Here is a 16387-nt window from a genome sequence, read left to right as displayed (position 1 = left end):
CAGTGGATGGAGTCAGCCTGTGTCAGTTCCTTTCTGGAAGTGCCTGTCTCCATCAGGGATACAGGGATAAGGAAAATGAAACATGATCCCATGAAACAAGGATCAGGACAATCCCCACTTGAAGTGCTGTGAGAGCCAGGGCTGAGAGCACTAAGGAACGTGCTGTTCTGGCAGGCAGAAGTATTTGCTCTGTCCTGCTATTGGGGTGATGCAAAATGATGAAGTGCTCACTAATTAGTCTTGAGTGCTGCTAATTGCATCATTAGGATGGTCCCCCATCTGCTTCCCTGGTTGCAGAGAACACTGAGGACACAAATATCCATCCCTGGTGCTGTCTCAGGGGCTGCATGGTGCCTACATGTGTGCTGTGGGTGCTCTGGGTGTTAACCTCGTTCACAAAATAACTTTTGGCCTGGGAGAAGGCCCAGCTCTTTCCCTCTTTACCCAGCAAGTAACCTGGTCTTGGTGCAGGTCTGTGGGTTCCCCAGGGTGAGCTCTGCCCTCTCTTCCAGGCTGTTTTTGACTGTGTAGTGACATCTCTCAAGAACGTCTTCAACATCCTCATTGTCTACAAGCTCTTCATGTTCATCTTCGCCGTCATCGCTGTGCAGCTCTTCAAGGGGAAGTTCTTCTACTGCACTGACAGCTCCAAGGACACGCAGAAGGACTGCATGTGGGTGCCCTGTGGAGAATCTCTGGTGCTTCTCACCCCTCTGGCAATGGCAGGGCGCTGGGTTGTGTCTGCTGTGGGTCCCTGTTTAGTCCTTGCTCCTGGGGACAGCATGGGCTGAACCCCATCCCCAGTGCTGTGGCCCGTCCTTCTGTGGAGTGCAGAGCCCTTCATTTGCTCCTGTTCTTTCCTTCTTCTCTCTTCTGTTTTACCTTCCCCTCCTCTCTCCCCTTCCTCATGGCTGAAGGGAGGAGAGGTGACCCCAACACACCTGCGCTGCCCCCAGGGTTCAAACCCGCCATCCCACACTCTGGCAGCCAAAAAACCCCAAGGTCACTGCTCCCTGTCCTCCTTGCAGAGGGAACTATGTGGACCACGAGAAGAACAAGATGGAGGTGAAATGCAGGGAGTGGAAGCGGCACGAGTTTCACTATGACAACATCATCTGGGCTCTGCTCACCCTGTTCACGGTGTCCACGGGCGAGGGGTGGCCCCAGTGAGTATTCTGCTCCTCTGTCCCCTCCCATAGGGGTGGTCACCCTGTTGGGGTGGTCAGGTTACACCCAGTGAGACTGAGAGAGGAGCTGCTGGGCTGGGAGGTGGAGAGAATAACACCTCATAAACATAAATTACACCAGCACAAGAGAGGTTTTAGCCCTGCTATGAGGCTGGGGCCGTGGCTGCGGTTAGCTTCTTCCTTAGGGAGTGAATGATGGAAAATGCCTTTTCTGTGTGGCCTGGAGATATATTTGAAGTCAATATTAGGGATAACGGTAGGACTGGACCTCTCTAAATGCCCATGTGAGCTCGGGCAATATTTTTTTCTCTGTGTGCAGAGCACAGGAAAATCCATTTTCCATCAGGGATGCGGCAAAGCACTGTAAAACAAACTGCAGCCATTTAAAAGGGTCATCCTTGAAAGCAGATTAGGACAGAGCTTTACCTTGTCATTACACAAGAGTGGACAGACAGAGCTGGGTCCCGTTGGAAGTGATGGATGTACCCCTGGTTGCTTTTCTCCACCTCTCTGCCCACAGGGTGCTGCAGCACTCGGTGGATGTGACGGAGGAGGACCGCGGGCCCAGCCGCAGCAACCGCATGGAGATGTCCATTTTTTACGTCGTCTACTTCGTGGTCTTCCCCTTCTTCTTCGTCAACATTTTCGTGGCTCTCATCATCATCACCTTCCAAGAGCAAGGAGACAAAATGATGGAGGAGTGCAGCCTGGAGAAGAATGAGGTATGGTCTGGGGAGGGGGAATGAGGACATTTCCATGGGGCTTTCAGCAATTTGGGAGCTTGGAACTCCCTTGCTGTCGAAAAGGTGAGAAACCCATGAGCCTGCTGCCTCCCCAGATCATGAAGGAAGGAATTGTGGCAGCCACCAGCACCTCCCTGTAGTATTTTCTGGGGTCCCCTGTGGCAGGAAGGAATGATAAATCTGACTCCATGTTCTTAGAAGGCTAATCTATTATGATATGGTACGATATGGTATTATATGATATGATTGATATTATATTATATTATATTATATTATATTATATTATATTATATTATATTATATTATATTATATTATATTATATTATATTATATTATATTATATTATATTATATTTATTATATAAAAGAATACTATACTAAAACTATACCAAGGAATAGAGAAAGGATACTTACAGAAGGCTTAACAAGATAATAATGAAAAACTCGTGACTCTCTCTTCAGAGTCTGACACAGCCTGACCGTGAGTGGTCATTAAGTCAAAACAATTCACATGTTGGATAAACAATCTCCAAAGCAGCACAAACATTCCAAAGCATCAAAACACATTTCACATTTCACATTCCAAAACAGCAAGACACAGGAGAAGCAAATGAGATAATATTGTTTTCCTTTTTCTCTGAGGCCTCTCAGCTTCCCAGGAGGTGAAGGGATTTTCCAGAAAATATGATGGTGACATTCCCAGGTGTTCGTGGGGGTCTGATGGGCATTATTTTGTTGCAGAGGGCCTGCATTGACTTTGCCATCAGTGCCAAGCCCCTGACGAGGTACATGCCCCAGAACAGACACACCTTCCAGTACCGCGTGTGGCACTTTGTGGTGTCCCCGTCCTTCGAGTACACCATCATGGCCATGATAGCCCTCAACACCGTGGTGCTCATGATGAAGGTGAGCTGGGGCTCAGAGGGAGGCTGTCCCCTTCGTCTGGAGCAGTAGGATCAGTCAGGATGGGAGCAGAGGGAATTTTGGTTGTGGAGATGCTTTGAGACAGTGTGTGAATTCCCTGGGCACATGCCCGGGAAACAGCACAGGACCCAAACTGGAGGTGGCACCTTTTCTAAAGGAAATGACCCAAATTATTTAGACCTCTTAACTACTGCAGGTAGGCCTGGATTTCCTCTGTGCCACCTTCTTAGAAGGAATGGCATCTGTCCTGGGAGAGGGGTAGAGAGAGCAAGGAGATGTTCTTGATGCCTCCAAGGCAAGCAATGTGGACCACCACAGGCCTGTCCTGAGGGAGGGATGAGGAAAAGAAGGAATTCTGGAGGCAGCCAGGGCAGCAAACATAGGCCATGTCAGGTCTGTGCTGGGACAGTCACCAGCCCTGAGGCTGGCAGGCTCCTCCTGGCTAGTGCTGTCTCTGTTTCCATCAGTACTATTCTGCTCCATACACCTATGAGCTGGCCCTGAAGTACCTGAACATTGCCTTCACCATGGTGTTCTCCCTGGAGTGCGTCCTCAAGATCATTGCCTTTGGCTTCCTGGTGAGTGCCTGCTCCTGTTCTTTAGTAGGGTGTTCATTTGCACTTTGGCAGTGTGAAAGAAGGAAGGGAAGGTGTTAATAAAGTGAGGTTGCTGCTACTTATTTTGGATCCTGGCCTGAGAGCTGCCTTTGGGCTGGAGTTCTGTGGTTCTCATTGCACTTCCCAGTGCTGGGAAAAGCCACACTGCTGTTTTACTTCTTGCCTTGTGCTCTGTGCCTGGGCTGTGCATGTTCTGGGCTGTTCCACATGCTGGGGGCTGTGCTCCCTTGTCCCCACAAGTCAGGAGATGCTGCTGCACTTCTGTCCTTGTGCTGTACCCGAGCAGCAGTGAGACCTCCCTGACAGATTCACAGTGCTAAAACTCCCAGCTGCTCATTTGGTATCTGAAACCACGGATTGCTGTTTCTTCAGCTATTCCTTGCTGCTTATGGGACACAAAGCCCACTGCCAGGAGGGTTTCTAGCCACCCTTCTTGCTGCCAGTAGCACCAGTCGTGGTCACGTTTGGTGTTGTGCCAGCTGCTGTGTGTTTGGAGTTTGTCACAAACAGGACAGGGATACATTCCTTGAGCTTTATTGCAGCATCAGCCTCATTAAATGGTTGAGACAATAGAAAGATGGCAAAAGCTCACATCTTGCCAACAACAGCCAAATATTTCTTTGTTACAAAGCATTTAAAAAACTTTTTAGCTAATAGCACATTGCTAAAGCTTACAGATGATTGTTCTAGCCAATCATTAAAAGCACATTTACACCTGCTTCACACAATGCTTGCTTGTCTGCTCTCTATTAACAATACACAATACTCCATTATTAAGCTTAAAACCTTCTACTATCTTTCTAAGCATATTTTTCTGCAATCCTAAGGTCTGTATTAGCCAAGCCTAAAACTCAAGCTATTGTTTCATGTCCTTGCTTGTTGTACTATTGTAACTTCTTCTACTTTCAGACTTTGGAGCTGCAGCTAGTTTTACTTTCTCTGTTCTTTCTGTTTCCAAGGCCTGCTTTTACAGCTTTCTGAAAACCTTCTTACCTTTACTGTTTCCCACACTGCTGCACAAACAGCAGGGGCTGAGATGTGTCCAGGTGTCTGTGAAGAGGAGGGCACAGCAGCCTCCTGGCTGTGAGGGCCAAGGTGCCGAGCTGTTGTAGCCTCATCTAGGCTGTGGCTGCTTTTCCTGATCCCATTTGCCAGGGTGGTCTGTTGGAGGCATGAATCATCTCCCAGGAAGAGCTGCTTGCTGCAGGCATGCTCAGGTCTGCTGTTGTCTCAGACACAGGATGCTGTTCCACACTGTGGCTGCATACAAATGGGCTCTGAGGTCTCTACCACTGCCCATGAGCAGCTTTGGCTTGTGGCCCAGCACCCTTCAGACCTGCCATCCCTGAGCTGAAATCCACGCTCCCTCTCTCCCTCTTTCTTTTGCAGAATTATTTCCGGGACACCTGGAACATCTTTGACTTCATCACGGTCATCGGCAGCATTACGGAGATCATCCTGACAGACACCAAGGTGAGGCAGGGGCTGGGAGCAGCGGGCTGTGGGGTGGTGCTGGGAGCCCCCAGCTCCCTCTGACCCTCTCATCTCCCCCCAGCTGGTGAACACCAGCAGCTTCAACATGAGCTTCCTGAAGCTTTTCCGGGCTGCTCGGCTCATCAAGCTGCTCCGCCAGGGTTACACCATCCGCATCCTGCTCTGGACCTTTGTGCAGTCCTTCAAGGTCAGTCTCCTGTGTCCTGGCCTCTTGCCAGGTGTCCTGGTTTAGGGCAAATTTGGGAGAAAACCTCCAAAAGGGGGCCCCTCCAGAAAGCAAACCCACATGGGCCCTTTCCCCTAATCCTAACCCTAACCCTCCCCAGCCGGTTTGGGAAGGATTCCTTGGAGACAAGTGGAAAGAACCTGTTTATTTAACAGGTACAGCACCCCCCAGCACTCAAAATTAGCAATACCAGATGACAAAACTCTTTCACTGCTTTGAAAAAGATGACAAATTCAGAAAGTCTGTCTTGGGGGTGGTCGCTCTGTTATCAGTCCTTCCAGCGCTGGGGCAGCTGCTGCAGCCACAGGGTGCAAGCTCTCAGTGTTTCCCAGGTCCCAGTCTGGAGCAGCTTCAAGTTGGTCCAAAAAAGGGAAACTAAAAACAGTCCAGGGAAAAATTCGGACTGCTTAGCTAAACTAACTAATGAACAGAAGCAAAAAGCAAGAGCAAAAGTAAAGCAAAACCCAAGCAAAAAGGCAAAGCAGCATCATGTACTGCCCTGTCTCTGTGTCCCCACCAGCTGTGGGGGACCAGCTGATAACAAAACCAAAACAAAATATTCACTTTTCAGAGCCAGTCTTGAAGGCACAGAACATAATATCCAGCATAAACAGAACACAGAAATAGGGATACAAGCATCATAACATCACCCTAGGACACCAGGCCACAGGGATGTGGTACTGCTCCCAAATACAGGCTGTTCCCAAGGCCTTGTAGGAGAGATGGAGCAGCACAGCTCACCTGTGTGTGCTGTACTCCTCTGGGGCTGGACCTGTGATAGATGAGGTGACTCATCTGCTTCTCTTGCAGGCACTCCCCTACGTCTGCCTGCTGATTGCCATGCTTTTCTTCATCTACGCCATCATTGGGATGCAGGTGAGACAGACGTGTCCGTGTGTCCCCCTGGCACAGACAGTGGCACTGACACGTCCCCGGTGTTGCACACAGGAGCCAGCCTTGTGTGCAACACTGTGCCAGGAGGGTGCTGAGGGTGGAACAGCTTCTCTGGGAGCGGCAGGGCCCTGGGGACACTGCCATGGCCTTGTTCAGTCCAGCTCCACAGCTGCTACCTTTGGAGCTGTGGCCCTGGGCGCTCAGCTGGGTGCCTGCCATCCATTTGTCCCTGTAGCTGTGCTGCTGTCAGTCTGTTTGGGTGCTCCCCTTTGGGGCCCTGCCCTGATCTCCCAGCTGCTGGGGGGGTCTGCAGAGCAGGGGGAGGCGTCAGCTGGTGAATAAGAGGCACGTGAGCCAAACCCTTCAGCTCCACACGTGCTGCAGGGCTGGCTCGCCTCTGCTGTGACTAAATCCCACGCTGGAGATGTGACAAAGAATCCTCTGGGGATGTGGAGCTGCCCTGTGAGCTGCCACAGTACCCAGTGCCTCATTTTGGGGTGACAGAGGCCCCTGGCTTGTGCTGCTTGGCAGCTCTGCTGTTTAGGATCTTCCAGTGGCTGATTTTTGCCACCCTGTCCTACTCACCTGAGCAGCAGCTCCAGGTGTTCTCCTAAACAGCCACCATCTGACTCAGCCCCCCTCCCTGCTGGGTGGTAGTATTAGATTTATTTTTTTTAATTTTTCTTTTTTTTTTAACACCATTGTGAACAAATCCCCAAGCAGTAAAGTCTGTGGGCGTTATTTGAGCAAAATAGCTGGAGGCAGAAAATATTCTACAATTACACATTCCAAAAAACCTGTACAGGGAAAAAATACTCTGCAGTTGGTGTATTTTTAGGTTCAGGGAAAGGGGAATAAATATTTAACAGTAATAACAGCACATATTTCCAATTTGAGGCACTTTACTAATGTCTTAGCACAGCTTTGGCTGAGGGTTGTTGTTAGATTCTTGCCCATGGTTTGATCTTTGCTGCCTCTCCTGGCCCTGGGGATGGTGGGGTCTGTCCCTCCATCCCTGAGCCCTTCTCCATGCTGTTTGCAGAGCTGTGCCTCACCCCAGCATCACAGACCATTCCTCCAGCAATGCAAAATCTCCTGGGAGTGTCCAGGAGTGTGACCCAGCACCCACCCAGGGCAGTGGGACCTTGTCCTTACACCTCCAGTGTGGTTGGGGTCGCTGGGTGCCATGTGGTGCTCAGATGGCATTGAGGGATGGATGGGTGGATGTGGAATGGTTGGACTCAGTTGATCCCAGGCCCTCCATGCTCCTGTTTCCATGGCAGCTCAGCCTCTCGCAGCCTTTGCAACCCACAGCAAATCCCTGCCAAGGAGAGCAGAGTCTCCTTCCCCCATGGCTGCCTGGCACCAGCTCCTTGGCACGCTGGCTGTGCACCAGCCTGTGTTTGCTGGGGCACTTTTTGTGCAATCACACAGGCAGAGGATGTTTGGGGTTGGAAGGGACTTGGAAGGCCACCTTGTCCAGCCCCCGTGGCAGGGACATCTCCAGCTAGATCAGGTTGCTCAGAGCCCTGTCCAACCCAACCTGGAATGTTCTCAAGTGTAGGAGCGATGGTGGTAGGACAGTCAGGATGGATGGAGAACCAGATATCTCTGAGGCCAGGGCTTGGAACTTGTGGTTTATTCCAAAGGGCCTGGGTGCAGGGCCCTGCTGGGAGCTGCTAAACACAGCTCAGAGCAGGCCTGAGAGAAGAGAGGGGTAGAGAGGATGAGAGAGAGAGAGTAAAAGAGGATAAGAGCGAAGAGGGTAAGAGAGCGAGGTTCCTGTTACAATGCCATAAATCTTCTTCTGTGCTGAATATTCTAATTCTCACTAACCAATCTAATACAAGATACAAATCCTATAGCATTTACATACAGCCTATAAGAATCATTACATTACCATACTGTGTTACATTTTAAACCCTAAAAACTCCTCTTTGGGCCCCTTCTGCCAAGCTGTAAGGTCTGCTCTGACCCTTGGACCTGTCTGCAAGCAGAGGGTGTTGTTCCATCAAAAGGGGATCACCTTCAGTTGGCCACACCATTGTTTTCCAGTTGTTCAGTAACTGAGGCATCTCAAAGCTTGCTTTCATTTCAGTCTCACTTATAGTTTCCGTATTCTCAAAATCTTTTACCAGGCAATCATATTTATAAGGCTTTCCTGTTTCATCTTCCCCAACACTCAAGGACGGCAATATGAACGTGCAGCTGCTTCCCTGGCTGACAAGCTCTTGCCTGAAGAGCTGAGCCCTTTTTCTGCCTTCTGCAGGTTTTTGGCAATATCAAACTTGATGAAGAAAGCCACATTAACAGGCACAACAACTTCCGCAGCTTCCTGGGCTCCCTCATGCTCCTCTTCAGGTGAGCAGCCATGGAAAACGTTCCTCTGCATGCCAGAGATGTGTGTAATGTGGGCAGGTCACGGTGAGGTTTCTCCTGGGGGCATCCGTGCCACCAGGAGCTGCTGACAGGGCTGTGTTGGGGACAGGAGTGCCACTGGAGAGGCGTGGCAGGAGATCATGCTGTCCTGCCTGGAGGGCAAGGGCTGCGAGCCGGACACCACAGCCACGTCCGGGCAGAACGAGAACGAGCGCTGCGGCACCGACCTGGCCTATGTTTACTTCGTGTCCTTCATCTTCTTCTGCTCCTTCCTGGTGAGTTGCCTTCTCCTCTGAGGGGTCTGGGGATCCCTCTTGTCAGCCATCATGTCATCTTCCATCACCTTCCCACAATCACTCTTTCTCCTCTTCCCTTCTCTGCTCCCTCTCCCCCACTTTCCCTCCACTCTCTCCCTTCCTTCTCTGCTCCCTCTCCCCTCACCTTCCTTTCTCTCTGCCTTTCCCCCCTTTCATACAGATGCTCAACCTGTTTGTGGCAGTCATCATGGACAACTTTGAGTATCTGACACGGGACTCCTCCATCCTGGGCCCTCACCATCTGGATGAGTTTGTCCGGATCTGGGCAGAGTATGACCGAGCAGCGTGGTATGTAGCCAGCTCCTTCTCTCCCAGCCAACCTCTCAGAGCTGGTTTTAAACCAGGGTCTCTGTGCTCTCCTACTGGAAGTTTAGTTCTCAGTGATGTCTGGGACAGTCAGGGGTGTGCTGCTGTCACCTGTGGTCATTGCAAGGGCAGCAGCTGGTTCTTGTGCTGGTTGGTGGCGCAGGCGTCTTGGGTGATGTTCAGTTTGCCATGGGGTGTTCATCCTGAGTGCTGGACATTCCTGCTCTTCCTCTCCTCCCTGCCCAGCAGGCAGATCCCTCTCAGCCTCCTTTCCCGTCCCCAAGCACCAGCTGGGAGCCTTTGCTCTGAGACTGGCTCCATCCCATCCTCCCCAGCACCCACAGCCCCTGATAACAGCAGGGCTGAGCAGGGCTTGTTCCCACCACGGGGATCTGCTGGGTTCCTGCCAAACCACCTGCACAGGACCTTGTCTGGGGCGTGTTTGGGGAGCTGTGTCCTGTGCTGGCCAGCCCACTCACCCCTCTGAGGTGGGAGGGCTTTGGCCGCTGCACTCCTGCCCTTGCTGATGAGGACCTTGGAGAGCAGGGCTCCTGTTTGGAGGCACAGCCTGTTCCCAGCAGTAGTGGGGGCTCACAGGGTCCATACACACCCTGGGTTGGTAGATTTTGGCTCTGCTCCTGCTGCTGCTGCTGCAGAGGCCTTGCTCTCCATTGCTCCTTCTCCTCAGATGGTCCCAAGCATCCCTAGAGCAAAGGGGGACCTGTGGCAGCTCTGGGAATGTGTTTGCCCTTCACTCAGCCCAGCCCCACCAGGATGCCTTGTGTGGCCCCTTCCAGAGCCCAGGGACTCCATGGGGCCATGATCCACCACTGCAGAGAGCCTGTGCCATCTTAACTCTTGGCCTTGGCACCCTTCACACTCCCTTTGGAGACTCCTTGCCTCCATGTCCTGCCCTCAGGAGACCAGCCCCAGCCAAGGTATTTTTTTTATGCCCAATATCAGCTCCAAGCAGAGACAGGAGAGGAGGTGGAGCAGTGAAACACCCAGCTGCTAGCTGCGGGGTGGCTCTTGGGATGGGTTTCTTCACACTGGGCACTTGGTGGTGGCTGGTGGCCAGTTTGTGATGGCCCATGATGGAGCCACTATAAAACAAGCCTGAGCTGTCCTGTCCCTGCCATGTGCCCCTCTGATTCCGTGAGCAAGCCATGTTGTAGCCAGTGCTTAGGGAACTCAGGAGACAGTTTTGGCAGCCCTGGCCCCTGTGCCAGGCCAGGAACGGGTGAGTACATCCCAACAGCTCCCAGCACATCCCGACCGCACACGGAGCTCTCCTGGGGACAACACCCAGCACCAGGGGGGAGCAGGGATGGGGTTTGGGGTCTGGTTGGTTCTTCACTTCTGGCCAGCAATGGAGAGGGGATGGGAGAGGATGAGGAGAAAGAAACCAGAGGCAAAGGCGCCTGGGGTCGGACGGTGACGCCGCTCTTTGCCTCCCCGCCTGGTTTCCCTCCCAGCTTGTCCAAGGATGCCCGGGAGGCTGCAGCAGCTGCACCTCAGCACTTCCACCCCACGCTTCCCCAGGGGCTCTGGGCTGGAGCAGAGTGGGGAGCTCAGCATCCTGCACCCCCTCCTGCCAGCTCTGTGCCCCGGCTGCTTCCTGGTCCCCGCGGTGCCGGAGGATACGGCCATATCCTGGGATGGCTGCATCTGGGCAGATGTGCTTCCCTGGGAGGAAAGGGGGGGTCTGTGTGTGTCCAGGGAGGTTTGCTTCTCATAATGTGCACCCTTGGCAGAGCTGGGCTGGCGGTCAGAGCACAGGAGTGGACTGGAGAGCCACAGCCAGGTGCCACAGCCAGCAGCTGGTCACATTATCCCTCCCTGTCTCAGGTTCCCCAGATCTTGGAGGCACGAGTGGCTCAGCTGCCAACCCCACTGGGACCTCGTGGCTCTCAGAGGGTTGGCTGTGTGAGGACAGGGGCTCTGGTGATGTGATGGGGCACAGCTCCATGGCTTAGAACTCCACCAAGCTGCAGGCTCACCCTGTGTAAAATCCCACCAGGCCCAGGGGTCAGGGGCACAACGAGGAGGGGTCACCACCAAAACTGTCCTTCTCCAGGGTGAGGATGGGACAGTGTGAGGAGATAAGAGCCAGCTCTCATGGTGGAAAAGGCAGTAGCTGATGCTCACAGCTTTTTCTCCTCTCTGGGTCTGACAGAGCCAGAAGGAGAAGAGCTGGGGGTCTTGCCCCACAGACAGCCCCAGCATCCCCCCGTTAAGCTCTCCACCCTCCCCTCCACCCTCTCAGTGTCCTATTAACCCACCTGTGCTTCCTTTGCAGCGGCAGGATCTCGTATAAGGATATGTACAAATTAGTACGGGTGATCTCGCCTCCTCTGGGCCTAGGAGAGAACTGCCCCTACAGGGTGGCGTGCAAGGTTTGCCTCCCAGTCCTCCGCCACAGCCTGGCCACGGGACACACCATCCACCCCGCTCCCCGCTCCACTGCCACCGCGCCTCCCCAGGGAACCCTGACCTTGCTTTCCTCCGAGTTTAAAGAGGTCCACTGCCTCCCAGAACCAGCAGCTGTTCCCCTGCAGGGGAGGCATCAGGGGGCTCAGAGCCTCCTGGCGTGGGTTGTGACAAATTTTGCCCCCCAGCAAAGCCCCCCAGCCCCGGTTCCAGCAGCGCAGAGAGCCCCGAGGGGCATCAGCCCAAATGCCACTGCCCCTGCTGGACACCTCCAAGCACCTCACCGGGGGGACAACGAGGGTTTGGGAGGGTATTGTTGGGGACTTTGCTGTTGTTTTGGACAGGGAGGATGAGGAGGTGACCCCTGTCCCTGGAAGATGCTGTGCTGTACCCAACAGCCCTGTCCTTGAGGGTGGCACTTGGCAGGACAAACAGTCATGTCTCTGAGGAGCGGGACTCTTTCTAGGCTTGCACAAAGCTGGCTGGATCTCCCTGGGAGATGGTGACACCTCTGGAGCTTGGCAGCTCCTCTCCCTTGAGCTCAGCTCCTGGCTCCTGGCCTGTCAGGATCTCCAGCTGGTCAGAGTAAACTCAAGAAAAGTTGGAAAGTCTCTTTTCTCAGCTTGGCGCTCAAAGAAGGAGTCAGGGCTCTTCATTCCTCAGTCTTAAGGTTGTTTATTTTATCTTGTCCATAAAAAATTTTCTCTTGGCTTGCTGAGGTCAGCTCAGCAAGTATACTATTGTATACTAAAAACTACGTATACAATATTTACAATTACTTTCCAACACCTATCACCCATGTTAGACAGTGAGCTTCTACTCTAAACCAATCTAAAAGTGCCACCATCACAGCAGAAGATGGAGGCCAAGAAGAAGAAGGAGAAAGGCTGGACACACCTAGTTCTTTCCATCTTGCGTCTTGAACTTCCATACCAAAGACTCTAAAATCTACTTTTCTACTCTGTGATAACTTCACTAATATTCTACTTAAACTGTTGTGGCCTGCTGATCTTCATACAAGGTTGGTAATTTGCTCCATGGGTCATAATCAAACCCACAGGGGCATCTTGGGCTCTGTGCCAGGGTCTCTGAGACCCCTGGCAGGGTCTTGGCTGCTCAGGACAGCCAGAGGGATGCCCTGGGTCCTGACACTGGCCCTGAGTCCAGGGCAGCGATTTGGTCTCCTCGTGTCTCTCTGACTTGAAGGGTTTTTTTAAAAAAAAATTATTTTGGGGTGACACTTGAGCAAAATCCCACATCTGCTGCGTTCTCTGAAGTGCCATGACACCTTTGTCTGTGCCTGTGCCACAAAAGGATGAATCACAGAGCTTGCTCTTCCTCCTGCATCCCTCATGGCTTCTGAGGTGCACAAGGGAGCTCAGACAAGCCCAGTCCTGGCTCTTGCCTCTGCAGAGGAGGAGGGTTCCTTGCTGCAGCGTGGTGCAGTCACCACATCCTTGTGGAAACATCAGGAAGGCTTTCCTTCCAGGTGCCACCCCTGGAACAGCTCTGTCACCCTCCACAGCTGGGTGTGGGGATGGTTTTGCCAGAGACAAAGCAGCACAAAGAACACAAGGCCTGGATGATTGGTCACCTCGTTTAGGAAGATGGATTTGGGAACGGGAGATTTCTTGCAAGAATCTCAGATGGGGTCATCTGTTCCAGGAAGGGCTTCTTGGAGTCTTTCTTCTCTGCTGATGCTTCCTTGGAAGAGGGAGTCTCAGAGCAATCTGATTTCTGCTGGCTGTGGATGGGCAGAGCAGTGAAGGTGGATAAATGCAGGGAGAGGAGAAGGAAAGAGTGCTGAGAACAGCTTCCGTTGCCATGTGGGAGAGACATCCCCATCCCCATCTCTACCTTGTGTTACCTCAGTCTCCTCCTCCCTGTGCAGGAGATATTTCAAGAACAGGAGATTTTCAGGAGTTCCTATTGCCCTGGAACAATTCCCAAAAGATTGGAAAAAAAAAAAAATCCATGTGGTTGTTGCATCTTGCCAAGATCCCAAAATGCCAAGTCAGCTTGCAGACACCTTTCAGTTCAGTGAGCCTGCCTTGCCTGCCAGGTGAATGCTCCACAGATGATATCCCTGTGAGGTGAAGACAACTTCATCTCTTCCTGAATTTACTCTCACAGCACTCCTGCTGCTCCCTTCCTAACAGACTGTGGGGCACAGCACTTATTTCCTAACCACAGGAGGAAGATGTCCTGTCTCCCATTTCCTCCTCTGCCACTCACAGGCTTCTCTCAGGCCAAGCCATTAATGCCTGGTGGGTTTACAGGGTTTACAGAATCACAGAATAATGAATAATTTAATCCCTGGTGGCCACCTCGTGCTGTAGCCATGGGTCACATCTCTGTCCAGACACGGATGGATGGGTCAGATCCCCCATCCTGGGTGTGCACCAGCTCTTGGGAGTCATCCTGATGCCTCAGGTTTGAGCTTTTATATTTTTCAGATTCTGGGCTGCTTTAGTGTGTGGGTCTGGGCTTCCTATCAGGGGATGGTGAGCTCTGTGCACAGAGAAGGGAGACAAAACAATTCCTGCTCCAGCTGGGGACCAAGGACAAATGATCCAAATCTCAGGCCCAAGAGCACAAACAACGTGGGCTGGAGAGAGAAAAACAAGAAGGATGGGACTGCATGGACTAAAGCTGTAACTGGACAATTAACTCCAATGTGCAAATGGAGCAGAACTTACAAAAGTGAGAGACGCTGTCACTGAGGATCCATTTTTTGTGACCATTTTGGTTCATCTTGGGTGCAGCCCTGGCTGGGCTCTTGTGCTGCCCAAGGTGGATCCATGAGGCCTTTAATAAATCCCTACTTTATTCTTTAGCTCTGTCCAGTCCCTGTTCCAGCTCAGCCTTCCCAAGACATCGATCCTGCTCAGATGGATTTCATTCCCTGTGCCTGCCTGTGCCTCACTCCATGGGGAAGTGGTGTCTGGGCACAGCTGTGCTGCTCAGAAAGCTCCAAGATCTCTGCTCTGAGGAGCAGCAAAGTGTGGAGCTCTCATGGGATCCCTCTTGGTCACTGATGCAAACTCTCATGGGATCCTTCTTGGTCACTGATGCAAACTCTTCCTTTCATGGACTCCATTCCTCCTTGGCTGCGTGGAGAATCTCAGGCTGAAAGGCAGTGCCTGTTTGGTGCTGGGTTCCCCAGAATTCCCCCTGCCAGGAAGGATGGCTGGAAGATCACTGTCTTGCTTCTTTTTTTGCACTGAATTCATGCATGAAAATTGCAGCCACCTCACCCTGAGCTGGTGCTCATCCAGCCCTGCCAAGGTGCTGTTTGTGGACTCCTGGATGTTTCCTCTTGATCCTCCTGCTCATCATTCTCCAGAGCTCTTATCAACCATCTTTTGGTGTGCCTGCACCCCAAACAGCTCCTGTCACCAGTTCTGTTCACACTTGAAATGTCAGGAATTATCTTGGTAGGAGCCTTTTTGACCAGGGGGCTGAGAAGAGACCTCATCTCCCCTTTCCACACTGCTCTCAGCACATTCTAGGGAAGAAGCCAAGATCCCATGGGGATCCTTAATTTTTTATCAGTGCCCTCTCTCCCAGCTGAGATGGGGTCCTGTCTGGCAGTGAGGGTGGATGCCTTTGGTGTCACAAGGTGATTTGACCATCCAAACCTCGCAGTGGCAGGGTGGGGTCCTGGCACGAGGGGAAGAAGAGGTGAGCAAGCCCAGGATCCCTGGGAGATGTGGATGTGCAGAGAGAGGGAGGCACAGCCCAGCTACCCCAGCCTGGGGTGGCCAATCTTTGGTGGCATTCCTTGCTCAGCAATCCCAGGCAGGTCCTTAGGGAGCAGAGGAGTGCAAGGAGGGGAGGAGGGAGGGAAATCCCACCCTAACCGCTCCCATGGGGAACCCAAACCAACCCCAAATGTTGGAAGGCCCAAACAGCTGCCTCTGCTGAGACTCTTTAAACTCCAACCTGGTGGAACTTGCAGCCGCATGTGGGAGAGAGCCAGGGCGGGAGCATGGCATGCCCAACTTTTCCTCCCGTTTTTTTTGTTCCAGCCGATTCAGCATGCCTTTTTTTGCACTGCTGCATGGTGGGGAAGTGCTCCATCCGCAGAGCCAGACGGAAGCAACTGGGCATCTTCCTGTGACAAGTGACCCTGGCCCACTGCCTTCTATGCAAGATGCTGCCTCCCAATTGCATAGACCCCACCAGCTGGGGATACACAGCCTTTGGCTATGGGTTAGGTGGCCATGCCAAGCAAATACCAGGCACCCCCCCGGGAGGGAAGAGGCTCCGGAGGCCACGGAGCGCCGCGGTGCAAGGCACCCTTATCTGCAATAACCCATGGCTCGAGTGCCGTGTATCTGATTTATACCACTCGCACACAGCCCTGGAACCTGTGGGACGAGGTGGGGGCTCGTGGAGGGCTTTAGCAGAGGGGTTCAGAGCACAGGACTCGTCCCAGGCTGGTAGCGAGACAGGCGCTTGAGGCCAGCAGCAGAGAGGAGAGGGGTGAGTCGCTTTCTGCCAGCATTCCTGGGTCTGTGTGAGCAGTGCTATAAATCCACATCAGGACAGTCTCTCATGTATGATTTGCCTTGATTAACGGGTTTCCTGTTCTTTTCCTGTTTGTCCGTTTGTTTTTTCTTTTTTTTTTTCTCTCCTGTTTTTTCCTGTACTATTTTTCCGTTCGTACGTTTTTGTTTTTTTTTTTTTCCGCTCTCTGGGAATGCCTCCTCTCTCTGCATCTCCCTCCCTCCCCTTCCCCCTCCATGAGCAGTGGCCGAATCCATTACACTGAGATGTATGAAATGCTGACTCTTATGTCACCACCGCTAGGCCTCGGCAAGAGATGTCCTTCCAAAGTGGCCTATAAGGTAGATCAACCCTTCCTT

At 52.4% G+C, this 16387-nt stretch overlaps 1 protein-coding gene across 5 annotated transcripts in view; it reads left to right on the top strand.

The window, feature by feature from the left end:
• The window catches only part of CACNA1E (calcium voltage-gated channel subunit alpha1 E), a 153794-nt gene that overhangs the window by 122000 nt on the left and 15407 nt on the right, over positions 1-16387 (top strand). For 3 of the 5 annotated variants that reach the window (XM_058029920.1, XM_058029916.1, XM_058029919.1), the window contains 12 exons: positions 513-673; positions 1029-1166; positions 1708-1909; positions 2671-2835; positions 3321-3431; positions 4860-4943; positions 5026-5151; positions 6001-6066; positions 8354-8445; positions 8573-8738; positions 8941-9068; positions 16273-16369. In XM_058029920.1, the coding sequence (XP_057885903.1) occupies positions 513-673; positions 1029-1166; positions 1708-1909; positions 2671-2835; positions 3321-3431; positions 4860-4943; positions 5026-5151; positions 6001-6066; positions 8354-8445; positions 8573-8738; positions 8941-9068; positions 16273-16369 (1536 nt within the window). Of the gene's footprint in view, positions 1-512; positions 674-1028; positions 1167-1707; positions 1910-2670; positions 2836-3320; positions 3432-4859; positions 4944-5025; positions 5152-6000; positions 6067-8353; positions 8446-8572; positions 8739-8940; positions 9069-11385; positions 11483-16272; positions 16370-16387 lie in introns of all 5 variants that reach the window. The other 2 variants (XM_058029921.1, XM_058029918.1) reach the window with 1 other exon arrangement.

Source organism: Melospiza georgiana, chromosome 9 (genome assembly GCF_028018845.1).
Source record: "Melospiza georgiana isolate bMelGeo1 chromosome 9, bMelGeo1.pri, whole genome shotgun sequence".
In the NCBI taxonomy this organism is placed as follows: Eukaryota; Metazoa; Chordata; class Aves; order Passeriformes; family Passerellidae; genus Melospiza; species Melospiza georgiana.
Note: the sequence above shows the minus strand (reverse complement) of the source record. Positions and strands in the feature narration are given on the sequence as shown.